Source organism: Plectropomus leopardus, chromosome 19, assembly GCF_026936395.1.
Source record: "Plectropomus leopardus strain MGB_pleo_1.0 chromosome 19, ASM2693639v1, whole genome shotgun sequence".
In the NCBI taxonomy this organism is placed as follows: domain Eukaryota; kingdom Metazoa; phylum Chordata; class Actinopteri; order Perciformes; family Serranidae; genus Plectropomus; species Plectropomus leopardus.
Genome location: NC_142194.1, coordinates 20,984,649 through 21,005,025, shown reverse-complemented (window position 1 = coordinate 21,005,025; position 20,377 = coordinate 20,984,649). Strand labels below are relative to the sequence as shown.

The window sequence follows — 20,377 nt, the reverse complement described above, 5'->3', positions numbered from 1 at the left end:
GCGTGTGCAATATGTAAGGACTAAAATAATATAGCAGAAAGTCAAATGTATAGCAAATAAAAAACAAATCTTCATTCAAGCTAGATAACAGTAAGGTGCAAAATATAATAAAAACTGCTAACTGTGAGGTGCATTTACTCTCTTATACAGAAGAAGAAGGTGGACAGCAGTCTGTAGAGGCAACAGGGCATCACCAATGTGTCAATATGGAACTGAAGGTGGCAAGAAAGACAGTTTACCAAAGAGTTAAAAAACAGATAGAGCAGGTCGACCAGATCACAAAAGATTACCAACAGTCGGCTGGACCAGGAGGACGAACTCAGTTGAAGGAGGTGATAATTTAAGCATCATTTTTTGATGAGAACATGCAGGTTACTGAGAAATCATTCAAATCTGTTTATGGAAAATTCACATTAAGAGTTACCTCAACTTAGACATGATCAAATCAAATAATAGGAATACACAAAAAAAATCAATATACAGTTTGAGATACTTTGAGCAAAAAAGACAATAACTTATGAATTGATAGACTTTGACAGTTAAAAGACCAACAAAGACAGAAAATCTGACATTTTTCTGACACCATAAATGATCAAATGATTAACAGCAGAAATGAAAAAAGACTAATTAAAGTGGCTTATTATGATATTTTAGGAAGGTTTCATTTTCACAGCAAGCTTCTGATCACTGAAAAGTGTCTTTCATGTTTATTGGTAACTAACTTCACTCATAGTCTGACCACATTTACTGATGATATCTCACTGGTTACCAGTGATGGAAACACAAAGTAGATCAGCAATCACACCAGTAATAATACAGGAAAATGATAAATGAGATTCATGAATCTATTGCCCTAGTGCATGCTGGGAGGTACGGTTTCAACCCTATACTCATTGTTTTTTCTTTTTTAAAAAAAAAAGAAAAAAAGAGCGCTTGTTCAAAATACTTCACCCATGACAATCCAATCAATCCTCAAACTGAGCTCAAAAAACCAAATAACAGTGTGAATAAACAGAATTAGTTAAGAAACATTTGAAGAACAGGACCCAAAATACTGCAATAAAAAACTCCAAAATGTACTATTTTTTACACAAATCATAAGTCACTCAGTAGCAATGAACAAAATATAATAGGCAAATTATTTTCTGTTTCCATGTTTTCATAAATTACGTACAACAGCCCTAAGGAGGCAAGCGAGAAAAAATATATGATCCATTTTCTAAGTCTGATTTCAATGACTTCTTTCCTGTGATTTAAGAACAGGTGAAAAAAAAGATTTTGTGTGGATAAGTGGGGAAAAAGGACTAATTTTACCAGAGGCTACACCACGACCCCTTGTTCTACACAGGACTAAAATACCAAGTTATGTAACATAAACTTCCAGCCAAAACAAAGACATCACAGTAATGTTATACAACTAGCTGACACAGAGCATATGCACCTTGAGATTACAGTGCACGGAGAAACTGAATCAAACCTGGAAGAAATCATGAATGCTTTATGGGGATGCACAGATAAATCGGGAATTTCTGTGCCGATACAACTATGTTTGTTTTGTACTTCTTATTATTTATTTCCCCCTTTTGTTCCAGGGAAACAAAGAAACATTCATTATAAAAAAAGATAACCGACACGTTGATAATGTGCGTCCTTTTGTCCCGGGGACGTCTTTACATAGATTTCTGATTGTCCCAAAAATGTTTCTATTGTCCCCAGGAGAACCAGGCCCCCAGAAAATGTGTCTGACTTTGCAGCAATTTTCATATTGACCAAACAGTGTGATGCGATGCCCTGTGGCCCAAAAATACTTTTCTTCGTGTATTTAATTCTGAAAGAGATTTCTGTGTATCAGTCGATATATATTCCATGCTGCATCCAGTTCTCTTAATATATCCATGGGGACATCAGGATGCCATTCATCTCAAGCCTTGTTTTTGAGTTTGTACAAAAGTGATGTGACACAAAGGAAAAACACACTTACACATATTACCTACCAAAGCTTTTTGTCACCTCCTGAAGAGACAACAATTTAGTTCAGACTTAGAAACTGTATTCCCATTTTTTTTTTTAATTGTCTCTCAAGGCTTTACCTCTGGTCATAGATGTTCATCAACAGTACACCTACTACAGTATGTTTCTTGTGGGGATGCACAATAATATCGGTGCATCTTTGGTTTCAACAAATATTTGCTTTAAAATGAAATATCAGATTCTGCCAACATGCTGTTTTCTGTCGATTACACAAACCGATATTTTATGTTAATTCACTGCAGAAGAGATCCAATGAACACTAAACTTGGTTGGGAAAAAATTGGATGTATCTATATCGGTCATGACTTGTTAGCCAAAATGAGTTGATATATATTTGGAATATCAGATATCAGCAAAAAATCCAATATTGTGCATCCTTAATTTCCTGTAAAGACATCTGGAATAGAAAAGCTCTGTGTGACATATCCAGTCTTATGACAATATCACCACAGGCTATGACCTCTGAGGTAAACCTGAATTAGAAATTGTGTTGTGTTTGATGGACTCTAGCTGTTGTTGGATAGGCTTGGAGACTCTCCTGAAGTGGAGAAAAACTGTTGTTTTTTTGCACTTTGTATACAAGAATAGAATGTTTTCTGTTTAGATTTAAGTCTGTCAGTTTGGCTTTCCAAAGCTCCCAAAACACTATAATATGTGTTACTTGGTCTCACAGACTTGAACCTCCTCAACCTGTGGGCTGTTGTTGTGGTACTCACAGGCGTTGTAGGCTTTCTTATGAGACAGAATCTCCACCACGTCTTTCTTTTTAAAGTTCTCTGGCAGGAAGGATGGAGGCTCTGGAGGAGAGACTGATCATATTAACAACAGTGTAAGAGAGTGTTCTCCAGGCACCGGGGAATAAACACACACGCACGCACGCACGAACACACACACACACACAGACACACACACACAGACACACACACACACACACACACACACACACACACACACACACACACACACACACACACACACACACACACACACACACAGGACACACACAACAGCTTGATGTGGCAGGTTGATAGGTTAATAACACAGCTCTGCCTTTAGAGCCACTAGAGGCCAAAACGTTGGGGAGATCTACAAATAAAGAAAAGTAAGGCGTATTTTTCTTTTTTCTGGCAGAGCTGTGTTATTATGAGGTAGAGGGGGAGGAGGGGTAATGGTGCCTTATGGAGAATGGATTTGATGAACAGGTGAATGGAGCACCTCCAAAACAGGTAATGGACAACATCATAACTGTGAAGGTACAAAAAAAACAAGAAATGTCAACAAACAAAAACATCACTTTCACTGTCAACTCTGAAGGGTAACTTTTTTTCCAAATGAGACTGTATTTTGTCATGTTTTGTGTCTGAATGTCTAATGGGAAAAAACATTTTTTTAAGTCCTTTCAGTACTGAGAAGGAGTGTTGTAGGAGTAAAACAGATTGTGATGTAAAATTAACAGGCAATTGCACACCATCAACATCTGTTGTTCCTGTTAGACACTTTGACACAAAAACATGGGAAAATCTGGATGAAAAATATCAAACTCACCCTTAAAGCAAATAAATAAAGATATGATGATGATGCAGTTTAATGATGGATGATAAAGTACTGAGCTACTTACTGGATCTGCGTTGAGTCCCGAAGTGCAGATCAAGGTCCAAGTACTTCACCATGTCAGTGAGCTTGTCGTACTCTGAGTCCTCTCCAAGCTGAACAAAGACAAGGACACACTCTGAAGACACAGCAAACGCTTAGTAACCTTGAAATAGCTGCTGAATAATTCTCTTTCATATATAGATGTCAGTTTTTGTTTGTGTCGGATTGGGTTGTAGAGCAGCAACCTCTGTTTTACTTCAACTATTAAAGTTACTACTGCTACAGTTAATTTGTCAGAAATGCAGTATATCTATATACGATCCTCACTGTTAGACGCCTCTAAATCCCCCACCTATTACGAACTTCTCCTTTATATTATCTATAAACCATATTGATTTTGCTGAAAGTAGAAAAAAAAGACTGTCAATAAAATTACATAAGCTGCTGCAAATGAAATAAAGATTAAGTTAAAAAAAAACAACAAGATTTTTGCTTCAGTGCTGCTGTGACTCATCAGAGACAGACTGGATGTGTAGGATTTTCCAAATATGGGAGAGAGACGTAGGAGGAGTGAGAACATTCACAGGCGAGTTGGGAAGATTCACATGCTGTTGTTTACTGTATTTACTGTATGTCAGATAGTTTGCGGACAAACACATTATTGTTTTTTTTTTTTAACAGACTGTGAATGTGACGGACTCACCTGACCCCAGATGGTCCCCTCAGAGTTTTCCACCTGCTCCCAGCGCAGCCTCTTCACACTCATGTGGTTGGTGTCCGAGGCGTGGTGGCCTGACTTGGGCAGCGGAGGGGGTTCACACGGTGGTGGCAGGGGTGGAGGCGGAGGTGGCGGGGCCTTAGAGATCAAAAAAAAATTTTTTCATTGGTAAATATTGTTCTTGTAAAGTACAATAGCTCACAACTTCAAGGTCCAGTGTGTAGGATTCAGGGGCCTAACTAATATTTATGATTATCAGTTTATAATACCTGAAATTAAGAGACCTTTTTCAGGGTTCCTACAGCTTAACGCCAGTTAGTTTAAAGTCTTCATAAGATTTTTTTTAATGCAACTCAAATAAATTTAAGAGCAATTTTACACTAACCAAAACTGAAAAAAATGTAAATGGCATCAATTACTTAAAGTAGGTACAGTTTTTTCAATTCAGTAATAATAAAATAATACATAATTCTTTGGTTCAAGTTAAAAAGTTAGGTGATTTAAAACTTTCTAGAATGGCATATGTGGGAATCAATAAAATGACATTATCATAAATGTAACATGAATTGTTGATATACTCTTCATTAGTTGCAATAAAGAAAATAAGTTCAGTGCCACCACAGACTGTAAATGTTTATGTGAATGCTCCTGTTTTCTCAACATATACCGTCTTTTCTTCTATCCTGAGCTGTGTGACAGAGGCAAAGAGCAGATGAGCCGTCAAAAGATGCATTTGGTTTTCCTCTGACAATCTCAAGGTCTGTCGTCTGTATGCACACATTGTGTGATGCCAAATATAGAAAACTAACTCTTGATTTTTCTCTGCGACACCTCTGTTGCTAGGCGCTCATTGCTGCCTTGCTGCTGCATGATTATTCTGTTCTCGTTTGGAGCGTGCATCATGTTTCAAAACGACAGTGAATGCAGATGTTACCTGTTGTGTTTGGTGCTCCTGCCGTTGGGGGGTCTCATAGGTCTTGGTGTGACTGGGGAGGGTGGAGTGAGAGGCTGGAGGCTTTGAAAGCAGCGATGAGGCCGCTGGGCCTTGGGTCTGACTCTGGGATGAGCTGTGATCCTGGAGGGACGGTGGCAGAGGGCCCTGATAGCTGTGTTGGTGGTGGAGCTGGTGGTGCCTCTGTAGGACGAGTTGGCTCGGTCTCAGCGGCTGAGGGGAGGGCTGAGGGGACGGCTGGATGAGGGGCTGGAGGACTGGCTGGGGCTGGCTGAGCTGCCGGGGGAGGTAATGGGCGCGGGACGGCTGGGAGGACCGCAGGGTGGTGGAGTGGGCATGTGAGAGGCGAGAGGTGGAATTGGTGGTCTGGAAGCGCTGGTGAGTTTTCTCCATGTCGGGGAGCACTTTGTGTAGAGGAGAGCGGCTTGACAGAAGGGTCCTTGGAGGGGGCGGAGGTGGAGGGATGATAGGGTGGTGAGGCTGGAAGGGCATCCGGCTGCGGGGAACATGCTCGGGGGAGAAGCGGACAGGCGGCAGGGGGTCTGTGAACTGAACAGGGGGTGGTATCAGAGCCTGGAAAGGCGGGGGAGGCGGCGGGCTCTGGGTGGGAGGTGGCGGTATGGGTTCAGATCCTGAGGAGTAGGAGGGAGTGGAGGCCTCATCACTGCTACTGTGGTCCTCGCTGCTGCCACTGCTGAGCTGCCGAGGCATGAAACCCACATCCTGGTCCTCCTGGAAACTCATCTGGAGGATGGAAAGGGACGCCGTCAGGCCTGATCATCACAACTTTCACCTCGATACACCCTAATAAATCTCTTATACATCATACAAATCTTAAGATAAATGCACTGTGGCTTTTTTCAGTGTTAAACTCTTGCTTATCTGTATTTTTTTTTTCATGGGACAGAAAAGCTGAAAACAAAACAAAACAAAACAAAACAAAAGAAAAAAAACACATGCTATTAAATTAACACTCATCTTCATAAACTGAGCAAAAACTTAAAAGCAATACTTTTGTTTTTGCTCCCACTTTTAACATGTTTTGCTTAAAGATCTGAGACTTTTTTAATGCACTCAAAAGATATATTTCTTTCAAATTTTGGTCGCAAATTTGTTAAAGTCTGTGTTAGTGAGCACCTCTCCTTTCCAAGATAATCCATCCACCTGATAGGAAGAGAACGACCAAATGTTTCCCATTCTATTCCTGAGATATGACGTTGAGTAAGTAGTAGTAACAGAAAAGTGTTTTTGTAGAATGTTATGATATCACAGTGAACTTGACCTTTAAACCTTTTGGTTATAAAATTTCATAATTTGATCATTTTTTCCTGTTAGTGTAAAGTTTTGTCAGAATTGGAAAATGAATATTTAGATATGGCCAAAAATGGTGAGGTTTAGTGAGGTCACACATAACTTGACCTTTGACCACTTAATTTCATTCTTGAGTCAGAGTGGACGTTTGTGCCGAATTTGAGGAAACACCCTCAAGGTATTATTGAAATATTGCATTCAAAAGAATAGGACAGACACAAGGTTACAGTGACCTTGAGCTTTGACCTTCAACCACCAAATTATAGCCAGTTCATACTTGAGTCCGAGGGGACGTTTGAAGAAATTTGAAGAAATTTCAACAAGGTGTTCTTGAGATATTGCAATTACGAGAATGACAATGATGGACAACCCAAAAAAATTTGTTAGAATTTTACGAGAAGCGCAGCAGAAATGAATTTTCTGTTCACAGATATCCCAAAGAATCAGTCAATGTCTAGTGTGACACCATTTGTCTCCTGCAGTGCGACATGTCCCCTTTATGTCAAGTTGATCAGGTTGTTGAATGTTGGTCCTCTCCTCTTCAATGGCTGTGTGAAGCTGCTAGATATCAGCAGGAAGTGGAGCATGCTGTCGAACACTTGGATCCAGATTATCCCAAACACGCTCTGTGGTTACATGTCTGGTGAGTCTTCAGGTCATGAAAGAACTGTGATGCTTTCAGATCCAGAACTGAGTACAGATCAACACGGGGCCATGCACTATCATGCTGCAACATCAGGTCATGGTGGCAAATCAATAGTATGATGATGGCTCTCGGGATCTTGTCACGGTATCTCTGTGCATTCTAAGTGGCGACTAATGCATCTGTGTTCACTGTCTATAGCAAATGCCAGCCCATACCATAACCCACACACACCATATGTGCCTCTGCCATCTGCCCGGTGCAGTGTGAAACTGTGATTCATCTGTGAACAGAACTCTTCTCCAAAGTGCCAGACACCTTCAAAGGTAAGCAGCTGCCCACTCAAGTTAGTTACGACGACAAATGTACATGAGCGTCTCTGAGATGGTTTCTGATGGTTTGTGCAGAAATTCGGGTGTTCAAACCAATTGCTGGATCAGCTGTTCAGGTGGTTGATTGCAGATGATCTTGCGGGTGAAGTTGCTGGATGCAGAGGTCCTGGTCTGGTCTGCAGTTGTGTGGCTTGTTTGATGTACTGCTAAATTCACGACACTGGAGACGTCTTATGGAAGTGAATTGAACATTCAGTCTAACAGCTCCTGTGGTCAGCAGCCAGTGGCACGCTCCATCTGCAGCTTTGTGTTGTGTAATTACAAATTTTATAGTGCCCTTTTGAGCCAAGTTTCCACCAAAAAATACCTATTTCCACTGCAGACAGTACTACGTCCAACGGATTGCAGTGTTACTAGCTCCAACTTTTAGTATCAGATCAGTGTGCTAGGCATCCCAACAGAGGGGTGACGAAAAATAAGGTCGGTAAGGAAGGAATCTAATGGTACAATCCACAATGGAATCACAAAAATAACCATTCTAATGTGTACCAAACTGAACTGAACTGAACTGGGCTAGACTAGACTAGACTGGACTGGACTGGACTGGACTGGACTGCTTGGTGGAAACAGGGCTTTATTGTGACCATTCGAAGGCACAACTGTGCAGTAATGATGCTGTTTAATCTGACACAGGTTAAAAGAAACAGCAGGTGGATGGATTATCTTGGGAAAGTGGAATTGCTCACTAACATAGATTTTAAAAGAGAAATATATCTATGGAGTGCATTAAACAAAGGTCTATAGCTTTAACTTAAACCTGAGAGAAATGGGAGCAAAAACAAAAGTGTTGTATTTAAATTTTTGTTTAGACTTGTTATAGATCACAAGAAATCTAATAATGTCGAATCTATTGTTAAATACTTAGAGATCAGTTTTAAAATATGTGCAACCCCGTGAATTATGTACGATAAGCTGCTCTCCCCATTTCTGACGACAAACACAAAGCCACCCCCACTGCTGTAATTAATAATTCAGGTGAAGATTTAAAGTCAGCCAGTACCTTATTATCGTTATTATAACCTTAGGCAGATAAAATGACACTCTACTGTATAACTGAGTATCATGTTTACTTACAGGCACCCCTCTTCTTCTGAAACCATGACAACCACCTTGATATATCTGTTCATGTAACACAAGTGTTCATTGTAGCGTACATTAGAGCTGCTCTAATGTCAACATGCAACACTACAACTTCAGTCTAATGAGCATTTTGTTTCTTATCTGATGAGAAGCAAAATGCATAGCAATAAAATTGTCTGTAAATCATGCTACATGTTATATTTCAGAGTTAGTATAAACAAAAAAAATCATGACAGTACTTGCTTTTACAGAGTATCTTATATTGTGGTCAGACTGCTCTACCACACATAATCGGCATCGTTTCATGGCAAAAATACCAACAGTATTACTGGCATGAAATAAAGCCTGTCAATCATTCTATTTGAGCGGTTAGACCACAGACTGTATAAAAGAAGTGGACGTGAAGTGGACAGTAACGTCCCCCACTGGTTTGTGGACTCCTTATTTGAAGCCTATTTTGGCCATTGTCTTCTTGTTTTCGTGGTGACAGCAGTGACCATATTTAGACAAAACGTTGGTTGCCGTGGAGGATTCACATTGCTCAATCTCTATCCTGAGTGACAGGTCGCCAAAGTACTGACTTGTTTATCACAAATTAGCCACACCCTATAGCATACCCTGTTTTATCATCTATTTTACGTCCTTTTTCCTCAGAGGTGACGCTATAGTTAGTATATAATATATAGTTTCGACAAAGTCCTTTCTTTACATCTCCTTTGCATTTTTACACAGAATCAGAAAATAGCAGGCCAGCATCGAGGAAACGAAAGATGCATGATGTTTAACACAACAGCGTCGACCTCTAGTGTGACACATTGAATTTGTCGGCAGCTCTTTCTAAAAAATAACAAAACACATAAATTCCCATCATTTAGCTTCCCTGTTTTATGGTGGCTGATCTCGACCTCCACTCAGAAGGTAAGGAGCTCCTGGACCTCACTGTTTCAACAATTTGCTACATTTACTGCCACTGTTATTCTTTGAGTTAAACTGTTGCTGGCTACTTTTTAAATCTCCCTCTCTGGGTCACACGCATAACACGCTGTCACAACCATCCCATTTATGTTCCTGTCCTGCATTGGCTTCACTTTTTAAACCTGGAGGCTATGTCCACTTCTTTTATACAAACCATAACTTATGCTCAGACATTACAACTAAAAATAATTTTTTTGTACTTAATTTGACATGGAGAAACTTTAAACCTAAAATAGAAACAAGGAATAATGAGATATTGAAATATATATTCTACAATAAAAATAAAAAAATTACCAAAAAAAAGTACACATAAAAACAAAGCGTGAACTCCTTGTTTGTGTATAGCTACAGCTGACATGTCTACCTCACCTCCTCATAGTCGTTCTCCCCAGGTACAAAGTCGTCCACCAGAGTGACCCGGTGGCCCAGCTGCTCGCTCAGAGCATCCAGGAACTTGTCTGTGTCCCGGCTGCGAGGTGGGCGGGAGAAGGTGAACAGCTTCTTGCGGCGGGTCAGCGTGTTGGGACCGCTGTCCGAGGGCTGAGGGGAGGCAGGAGGGCTCTCCAGGCTGACGTAAGGGTTAGATTCGACGCTGCTCTGGTGGTGGATCTCATACACAGGTGTGGGGAGGGGCTCCTTCCAGGACAGAGACAGGCCGGATTTGCGGCTCCCTGTGATGGAGGAGATCAAAGATGTCAGCGTGGTGCACTTATTCAGTTCCACTGTGCTGCATTATCAAACGCTGACACTGCAGGGAATTTTTTAAATATAGGCCTAATGCTACTTATTCCCTCAAGAAATTATGTGTGACATTCTCGGGCATGTTGTTGCCTCAGGGATCCTTTCATCTGAGCGGTTACCATGGCAACAAAACAATAAGCTGCAGGCTCCTGTGCACATATAGATTGTGTCATTTTAATGAATTCTAACCTAAACACATTGATTGGTTCTCGTGCCATGTTCACATCAGAATTTTAAACACCCAAAACAATTTTGTTAATACAATCCCAATTCTAAAAAAGTTGTAATGCTGTGTAAAATGTAAATAAAAACAGAATGCAATAAATTGTAAATTTGTTGTTTTTTGTAAATATACACTAACTCTGAATTTGATTCCTTCACCATGTTTAAATGAAGTTGGGACAGAAGCATGTTTACCGCTGTGTGACATCACCTTTTTTTTTTGATGACACTGAGGAACTGGGGACACTAATTGTTGAAGTTTTGAAACTGAAATTCTTTCCCATTTTTGCTGGTTATATGACTTCAGTGTCTCAACAGTGCTTTATAATGCTCCACACATGCTCAGTGGGAGACAGGTCTGGACTGGCAGGCAGATCAGTCTCGTAACTGCACTCTACTACAGTAGCTGCACTCACTACAAAGCCACGCTGTTGAAACACGTGCTCAATGTGTCTTGCTGGAATAAGAGGAGACGTCCCTAAAAAAGACGTTGTCTGGATGGCAGCATATGTTGCTCCAAAACCTGTGTGTACCTTTTAGCATTCATGGTGCCTTCACGAATGTGAAATTACCCATGATGCCATGAGAACTAACCCCTACACACACGCACAAACACCATCACAGATGCTGACTTTTAACTTTGAGCTGGTAACATTTTGGATGGTCCTTTTCCTCTTTAGCCTGAAGGACACGGAGTCCATGATTTCAAACTACAGTTTGAAATGTTGCCTTGTCAGACCACAGCACACTTTTCTACTACTCAGTCCATCTCAGATGAGCTTGGGGGGTAGAGAAGTTTACGGGGTTTCTGGATGTTGGTGCTTATTTATTAGGATATGTGACATTTTAAGTAGTATCCACTTGTATTTAAAAATCTAACGTGACATGAACATGGCATCTGTCATGTGCCACTTAGGCTTTAAGTTATTCAGTTTTATTTCTTACAAAATTCAACAACTCATTTTGCATATACATCAAACCTAAACAGCACATGATTGTGAACCACTGATGAAAGCATGTGTCTGAAAGCATGGGCACATTGTGTGTGTGTATAGTTCTGTGTTTGGTGTGTGTGCTTCAGCCCTAGAGTACCTGTGAGAGGGGGGAGTGTGAGGGGGGAGAGAGGGCGCCCGTAGGCCTCAGTCTGTCCCTGGCCCTCAGGCTCCACTGAGGAGCCACCCTGCAGCGGCGGCACACTCTTCCCCGCGTACACATTCTCCAGCTCCGTGTACACCCCTGTCATCTACGGGTGGAGGCATGATCAGCTGGTTAACACACAGTTCGCTTTGAAGGTCTGCGGCTGTTAGCATTTTGGGAATCTAATATCTCATGTCAAATCAATTACAAGCAGACCTTCAAATGATGTGAGAGCACAGTAACATTACAAGCATCCATTATGCCAGTGGCTGAGCAGCTCGGTGCTGAGAAGCTGCAGTTATACCTACATGATTGAGGTCAGGGGACTCGGGGAAGGAGGTTCCATCTCCAGACTGCCTCTCCTCCGGGCTCCCAGATTCATCCACATGAATTCCTACAGCACAATAAGGCATGAACAGTGACACATGGACATAAGCCTCCTCCTTCCATCCATCCACCCACCCCCGGCTGAGAGGAGGAGAGAGGATGGAGCAGAGAGGAAGAGTGCGGAGGAGACAAAAGACAAAAAGCTTGGCTTGTTAGCGATGGCAATGGAGAACTATGAATGAAATCTGCTGGAAATAAACTCTGTGAGCTTGTGGACGTTATCCAAAGCGCAGCTGAGATATGGAGTTAATGTATGAGTGTATGACAGCCATTTTTGTCTTATAAGGCCTTCAGGTCTCCACAGACAGTTTGCTGAGCTCACATCTTTTTCAGCAACAGTCTAACAATTACACCGATTCCCACCTGGGAGCTGACCAGCGCAAACTCAGCCTTATTACTGCAGATCAACCGGAGCTAGTGGGGGTTAGCTGCCACGCCAGAGGGAATATTAATGGTACAGTAACTGCTGAAGGAAGCTCATTTACCGCCTAGTATGTCCAGGGATTCCACCCTGAAAAAGATGCTATAATACTGAATTAATAATGAGGAGGAGATTTTTTTTGCCTGCTTGAGGGCAGTGGAAACAGACATCATCACCATTTAAGTTGATGTGGCGACCACGTTTGAAGTTCATCCGTGAAGAGAAACAGATTATTATGATGTCTCTGCTCAGTTATGAGTCTCTAAAATTCCCTTTTGGCGGAGACGTTTTGAAAGCTATTAAGACCTGTGTATAAACAAAACCAGCCCTGTGGAGATTACACTGATTTTAAATGCTTGTTCTTGTTGTTGTCGTGTGCAGCGTACCCATCCCCAGGTGAGTCCCGATGATGCAGTCATCAGAGCTCCTCTCTCTGAGGCTGCTGCGGTACGACGTCCCCGTCACGCGCATCGAGCTGCTTCGCCGGTGGTGTTCCGGGCCGACATCAGGCTCTAGCACCGCTGCAAAACATAAACACACACACACACACACACACACACACACACACACACACACACACACACACACAAATACTAAAATTAATAATATTTACAAGCTAATCATACAGTCATTACACTGTAAGGAGGCCCATTTCTGTCATTGTGCTTTAAAGAAACATCCAGTGAAACATTTTAAAAACTAACTTTCACTAAATATTATTATCTCAAAAAATGACTTACCCCCCCCCACCACCACTTTTCTCAACTTAATGACTTCATATCTCTAGATAATGACTGGGTCTCGCCTAGGGGACCAAATGTGACTTAGTATAATGAGTTTGTATTTATAAAGATTGTAGTGTTGTAGTATTTATTATTATTACAGTCTATTTTCTTTAGATGAGTCATCACTAAGTTTGTCATTATAATGACTTCATTTTTTTTCACTTTGGTGTAAACTGGTAATAACTTGTGTTTGTGTTAATTATAAAAAAAACTCCCTAACAGTACGTATAACACCAGGTGGCAAACCATACAATTTAGATTTCTAATTCCATTGATATTTATTTATCGATTGTCTGCTGTCACTGTACGTGTCTGATTTCCACGTTATGTTTCTGACTCACCGCTGCTTTTGAAACCCAGGAAGCGAGACAGCTTGCCCTGGCAGCGCTCCTGCTCGTCATACGTCAGTAGCTGGTAGATGAACTGCCAGATCAGCTGTTTGGCCGGAGTGTCCAACACCGGAAAAACGTCCACTATCAGAGTGTCCACATTCCTGCGAACACACACACACAACCAATTCATCCTTACACATATTTATATAACCAGCCCTGTTTCCTGCTGGGTAACTGACTGCCATATGATGTGAGGATTTAGATTTAGATTCTATGCATCTGTAACGACACGTATAGCTGAGAGTGAGGATTAAAACACATTTTCATGAAAAGGTGGGAAGATAAGAGGGATGTCAGTTCTGGTGGGAGTTTCGCCTTCGGGTGTTTATACTGTATGCATACACTGTGGAATTCAATTTTTTGCTTCTAATCCTGCAGTATCACATGTTACCATCATCTGCAGAGCTCTATTCGTCTTTTCCTGCTTAGCTATGTGCATTTGTTTCTTCACTGCTTTTTCTTTCACCACCTCTCTTTCGCATGCATTAAGAGCATCCTCAACAGCCTGATATATTAGGTGTCACAAACACAGTTTCCTGGCAACAGCTTCCTCTCCATCAATGTAAAATACTCAGTTAACAAAGTCATGTCACCAAGAGAGTTTGACAAAAACTTTGGTGCAGACTGCAGAGCTGAATGTTTCTTCCTCCTCACACTTGCGTCCATGCTCTCTGTGCCCTCTTTTTACTATTTCATCCCACTGACCTGTGTTGGAAGAAGGTCTCCAGGGACTTGCAGACGGTGTACCTCTCCTGGATGGTCAGCAGGTGCTCCAGCTGCTGGCTGAAGGTCCGTCCATGGACTTTGATACTGGGCGGGAGAATCTCTGCCACCCACTGCAGAGAGCTGAGGGCTGGAGACCTGTGTGAAAGATGATCATAATTTATCTCCATTCATAAACTCAAACACACCACCAGTTTTCTTTCTCCTTTGTTCTACATCTTTATTGACACTTGAACTCAATCCAATTTAGTATCTGACCAAATGTCTCCCCTTCTGTTCCTCTGATACAACACTATTTTAATGGCCATCAAAGTGTTTTAGCAGAACATTATGATGTCATAGTGACCATGACCTTTGACCTCCACGTTCTAATCAGCTCATTCTTGAGTCCAAGTGGATGTTTTTGCCAAATTTTAAGAAATTTCCTCAAGGCTCTGTTGAAATATTGCGTTCACAAGAATGAGACGGACGCAAGGTCAAGGTGACTTTGTCTTATGACCACCAATATCTAATCAATTCATCCTTGACTCAAAGTGGATATTTGTGCCAAATCCGATAAATAACCCTCAAGATTTCCTTGAAATACTGCATTTATGAATGAGACAGACGCAAGGTCACATTGACCTGAACCTTTGACCACCGATATCTAATCATTACAGTCCAAGGACAATTGTGTTAAATTTGAACAAATTCCCTTAAGGAGTTCTCTGGATATTGCGTTTACAAGAATGAAACAGATGAAAGGTCACAGGGACCTTGACTTTTGAAAGCGAAATTCAAATTAATTCATTTTTAAGTCTAGGCGGACGTTTGTGCCAAATTTAGGGAAACTCCCTCAGGGCCTTCTTGAGATACTGCGTTTGAGATAATGAGACAGAGGGGGTTACAGTGACCTTTGACCACCAAATTCATATAAGTTCATTGTTGAGTGGAGGTCTGTGCAAAAATTGAAGAAATTACTTCAAGGCATTCTAGAGATATTGTGTTCACTAGAAAAGGATGAACAGACAGACAACCCATAAACATAAAGCCTCCACTATCACTGGTTACAGAGGCATAAAAATGCAGCATCACCTGACCGAGGGATGTGATGTTAGTTCGTTTGTCATAACAGACAATGAGAAGCTGGAAATGTCAGTTTGTCAATATTTGTTGTCAGTTTATATTGACCTGGAGCGCGGTAACGTGGTGGGGGCCAGGCTCGGAGATTCTTCTGGATCTGTTTGGTCTGAGGAGTACTCGGATGGACCCTCCTCTACCACCAGAGTGGGCATCGCCCCACTGCCCTGCAGCATGGACACCACCTTCTCATGGGAACAGTTCCTGCAAAGACAACAAGGACAGGAGAGTAGGACTTGAGGAAATGATGGAGAGTTGATGGACTTTTAGCTAAGATCATATCAACTGCATGACCTCCACAGGTATAAAGTAAAATTTTAAGACTGTTCAATACCACTTGAAATAAAAAATTAAGACCAAACTTGCAAATAAAATATTAGTGTGGCATGATGACGTTCTGTAGTCACATTTAACCACCTTTTTTAAGACACATAAAAGCTTCAGAGTTCACAGTGGGGTATTTACAGTATTTTGTGTTGCAGAACAAAACAGTTAAGTCTCTTCAGCTTGTGTTAACCAATACCTTATTTCAGACATCCAACCAAAAACACATTCAAAGAACATATTAAATTCAAGATGAGGATACAGGAGGTGCTGAAATGCTAACCGATGTCCATGTTCATTGTATGTATGTTTATTTTGTGTCTATCTACCATGATCATGTAGCACTAAACTGCATCTTTTTACAGCAGAGACACACTAGTTTTATGAAAAGACTATCTGTCCAGCAAATATTTGACATACATAATCTTTCACAATCACCAAAAATTCATATCAAGCCACCAACAAAAACATCTATTAACATTTTCTCTGTAAAATGCATTATTATTTGCATTTGTGGTACAAAATCTGCAGCAATCGGCAACATGGTAACTCCTCTTCAAGTTGTTACTATATTACCGTTGTTACATCAAAGTGAGAACATCTTATACTTCCTGTGAGATACTGTTCTAACAAGGTATCCATAATTCACCTCAGCTGTAACGGAAAGATGAAGATGATGGAGCTGAGGTCGAGAATACAACTGATTTGACTTATCTTCAACATCAATTTTTGATGTTTTTGTAAACAAACCTCATGCTCACTTTGCAAACACGACACTCAACGTACCACCATGTACTTGTTTTCTTTCTTTCTCTGGTGAACAACTCCCACTGTTTAGCTGATCACCTCCCACTGCAGCAGCAGCAGCAGCTGCGGTGTGTTATTACGCAGAGCAGTGAAATTGTATGGCACCAATCAAAGTCCATCAGGCCGCCATGGGAACAGCCCTATCTCACATGGCTTTCAGGGTGGCAGAATGAGTAATAACTGTTTCTTCACACAGTGCCAGGTACAGCAGCTTATAGTATATTGCTTGTTATTTGCGGAGCTCGTACAGCCACGGTTCAATTTGATCCACGCTGGATTTCTTATTGTATCTGCACGCCCACACTCACTTTCCTAGAATCCACAGGCAGAAGGTCAAGAAGTTGTAAAGTCCACAAAAGAACAATGATGACGCCCACAAAAGAAGTTTAAATAAAGGCTGCGTTCACATGTCCCATACATACACACACACTGTACCTGCACACACACACACACACACACACACACACACCAAGGTTAAAAGTGAAAATTGATTCAGAGTTTAAATAAGTGTTTTGACATCTTAAGAAATATATTTCTTGTTTTATAAGAAGATCAATACCACTCTCATATCTATAATTCATAGACGGTACAAAAGAAGTGGATGCAGCCACAGTGACGTCATCGATTGGTTTATAGACTCCTGTTTTGAAGCCTCCATTTGGGCATTTTGACCATCTTGATTTTTTGGAGCCACAACCATGTATGGACAAGAATATGAAGCTGTAGAGGAGCTTCTCTGACTGAAGTATTTACATCTATAGTTACTGTAATAGACTACATAGGGACAGAATAGTGACTACTGTCTCTTAGGTGTGTTTAAAAACTGCATATTCCAGCATTTACAGGCTGAAAGAGAGGACTGTTTCCCCCTTGCTGACCACACCCCCTAACTATGACTAGACACTAACTTTATATTTGGTAGCTAGTGACTTGTCAACCACCATGCAGCCACGCTCTAAAGCATACCCTGCTTTGTGGCCTACTTTAATCTAAATGGGGCCATAAATTACAAAATGAACATCATACTATATTGAAGACTTGAAACTAGAGATTGAGGTCATAAACCACAAGAAAAATGTTACACGATACACAGACTAAAAGTCTAAATATAAGAAATGGAAGTTTGAATATATAGAATGAAATTTGAATATATGGACTAAAACATGAATATATAAAATGAAACTTGAATATATGGAAAGGAAGTTGAATATATTGACAAGAATAAGAGTTTGAAAACATGAGCTGAGATGTAAATATATATAATTAATGTCTGAATATATGGAATAAAAGTTTGAAAATATGGGCTGAAATGTGAATATATAGAATTAATGTTTGAACATATGGAATGGAGTTTGAGAATACAGAATGAAACTTGAATATGTATGTGGAATATAAGTTAAACAATGTAATGGATCTTGAATGTACAGATTAAAAGTTTGGATATACAGAATGAAACTTGAATATGTTATGAAATTCAAGTATATGTAAGGAATCTTGAAAATATAGATTAAAAGTTTGAATATATACAGAATTTAAGTTTGAACATACAGAGTAAATCTTGAGAATATATATATATATATGTGTATATATATATATATATATATATATATATATATATATATATATATATATATATATATATATATATATATATATAAAATGTAGGATATATACTACATGTAACATGTAACATTTTACCTCTGTCATATTCAGTTTATCCCTGTTTCTTGTCTTGTCCTTTCTGTCCTGTATGTAGTTTACCCATATTTTTAAGTGTGGTACGTTTTCAAGACTGTGTGTGTTTTTCTTTTAGAGAAAACAATAAAGAAAAGATGGAATAAAAAAATCTGTCTCCTTCCTCTGGATCACGAATCCATCCAACATCATAAGAGTTGGATACATATAGTAAAGCTATAAAAATTCTGAGAAGCTGATTTAACAGCTGAGACTTTGATTCCCTCCTGAGGATGACTGACAGGAAGCAGACACAGTGCACCTCAGGGATAATTAATGGGAAACTCTAACAAAACAAGAAAAAGCATTCCTGCACGCTGTGATGGATTCTCTGGCACAGTCAAAGATGGTTTTCATACGAGCAGCAGATGGTTTCTCCTCTTCTCTAAATATACAGCCTCAGTTCAAGAACTTGGACGGTAGGCAAAGACAAAATACTATCACTACAACTACTGCTGCTGCTACTCACAGTAATGATATTATCTATTAAAGACAAACCTCATGTCCAGGCCATTGAGGAAGAGGATACGATCTCCTGTTTTCAGTCCACATTCCTCAGCAGGACTATCTGAGAGGGAGACAAAGATGGCAGAAAATCAGTTTCCTGGCACAACCTGAGCAGCTAACAAGGTGCCCTGAACAGACGGACAGAGCAGGGGAAGATGGTGACTAATGTGATGCTGTCAATGTGACGTCCATCAACAAACTGATGATCTCCATGCTAAATTGTTATTACGTAAGGAAACAGTGCTGTCAAAACAATCCTCGGTGGAGTCTGCACCACCGCCCCCTCATCTGTCAAATCACAGATGAATTCTCCTTTTATTGAATGTCACGCTATTGTTTTATTACCCAAAGTTTGGACATGACAAACTCCTCATGTGTGCACATTTACGGGCCACGAGACAGACTTTAAGTTTTCCTGGTTCGTCCGTAAAGGATCAGATCACGACGAGAGACACGCTACCACCCCCACCATCTTCACATCAACCTCCATAAGGCCCACTGAGTCAGCCCGCTCTGGCCCGCTGCAGCACATGATGGTGGGGGATGATGGTGGGCGGGAACAGTGCAGTCATCATCAAACACACACACGCATAACACACACACACACACACACACACACACACACACACACACACCTCCTTCCTCACTGAGCCTGAACCTGGCAAACTCCCACAGCAGTTGCCTCTCTTGTCTGCTGCTTTTATTTGCAATAACAGTTCATTAAATAACCTTTTACTGCTGGAAATGTGAAAACATGGAGCTAATTAACACGCTCACCAAAAGCTCTTAGTGGCAATTAACCCGACAAATATTTAACACTGAGTTTCATTTTTGTGCCAAAACACTCGCTGGTAAAAAGCAGCAGGTACTGAGTAAAAAATACAATACAAAATGCTGCATTGCACAGGGTTTTGTAGTTATTCCACGTTTTGATGTTAATCTATGAAAAAAAGACATTTGAAGATGCTAGAAATTATCTAAAGGAAGACTGGACGATACAAACAATTCAACATCTGCACGACCCTGGTTGGGAGAAGCAGGCTGGAGTCCGACATGGAAGCTAAGCATTGTGGGACAGTGGATACCTAATAAACGATCCACCTAAAAAATCAATATCAGTTTAAATGTACACTATATTGGGAGTATTTTCACTGCTTTACCCTAATGTCAGACAACCCATTTTGATGGAAAAGCCATTAGCGGCTTCAGTTCCACATCTATATAGCTCTCGTCACAGTGACCAGACAAATACAGTAATTTTACCTCGCTGAACACAGGAGCTGCTGGTCTACTGCTGCTTCAATCAGTTCGTTAGTTTGTGTTATTGAGTGACTTTGGGGAATTTAAAATAACCCTTTACACACTTTCTGGTTGAATGATTGA

General features: G+C 40.6%; 1 protein-coding gene across 4 annotated transcripts in view; it reads right to left on the bottom strand.

Moving 5' to 3' along the window:
- Window positions 1-20,377, bottom strand: part of grid2ipb (glutamate receptor, ionotropic, delta 2 (Grid2) interacting protein, b) — a 54,224-nt gene that overhangs the window by 9,224 nt on the left and 24,623 nt on the right. For 3 of the 4 annotated variants that reach the window (XM_088070281.1, XM_088070279.1, XM_088070282.1), the window contains 12 exons: window positions 18,986-19,055; window positions 15,674-15,826; window positions 14,486-14,641; window positions 13,730-13,881; window positions 12,990-13,124; window positions 12,104-12,189; window positions 11,751-11,901; window positions 10,065-10,366; window positions 5,277-6,038; window positions 4,328-4,480; window positions 3,650-3,737; window positions 2,748-2,840 (listed from right to left, as the gene is read on the bottom strand). In XM_088070281.1, coding sequence (XP_087926407.1) covers window positions 2,748-2,840; window positions 3,650-3,737; window positions 4,328-4,480; window positions 5,277-6,038; window positions 10,065-10,366; window positions 11,751-11,901; window positions 12,104-12,189; window positions 12,990-13,124; window positions 13,730-13,881; window positions 14,486-14,641; window positions 15,674-15,826; window positions 18,986-19,055 — 2,301 coding nt within the window. The remainder of the gene's footprint in view (window positions 1-2,747; window positions 2,841-3,649; window positions 3,738-4,327; window positions 4,481-5,276; window positions 6,039-10,064; window positions 10,367-11,750; window positions 11,902-12,103; window positions 12,190-12,989; window positions 13,125-13,729; window positions 13,882-14,485; window positions 14,642-15,673; window positions 15,827-18,985; window positions 19,056-20,377) is intronic. The other variant, XM_088070280.1, reaches the window with a different exon arrangement.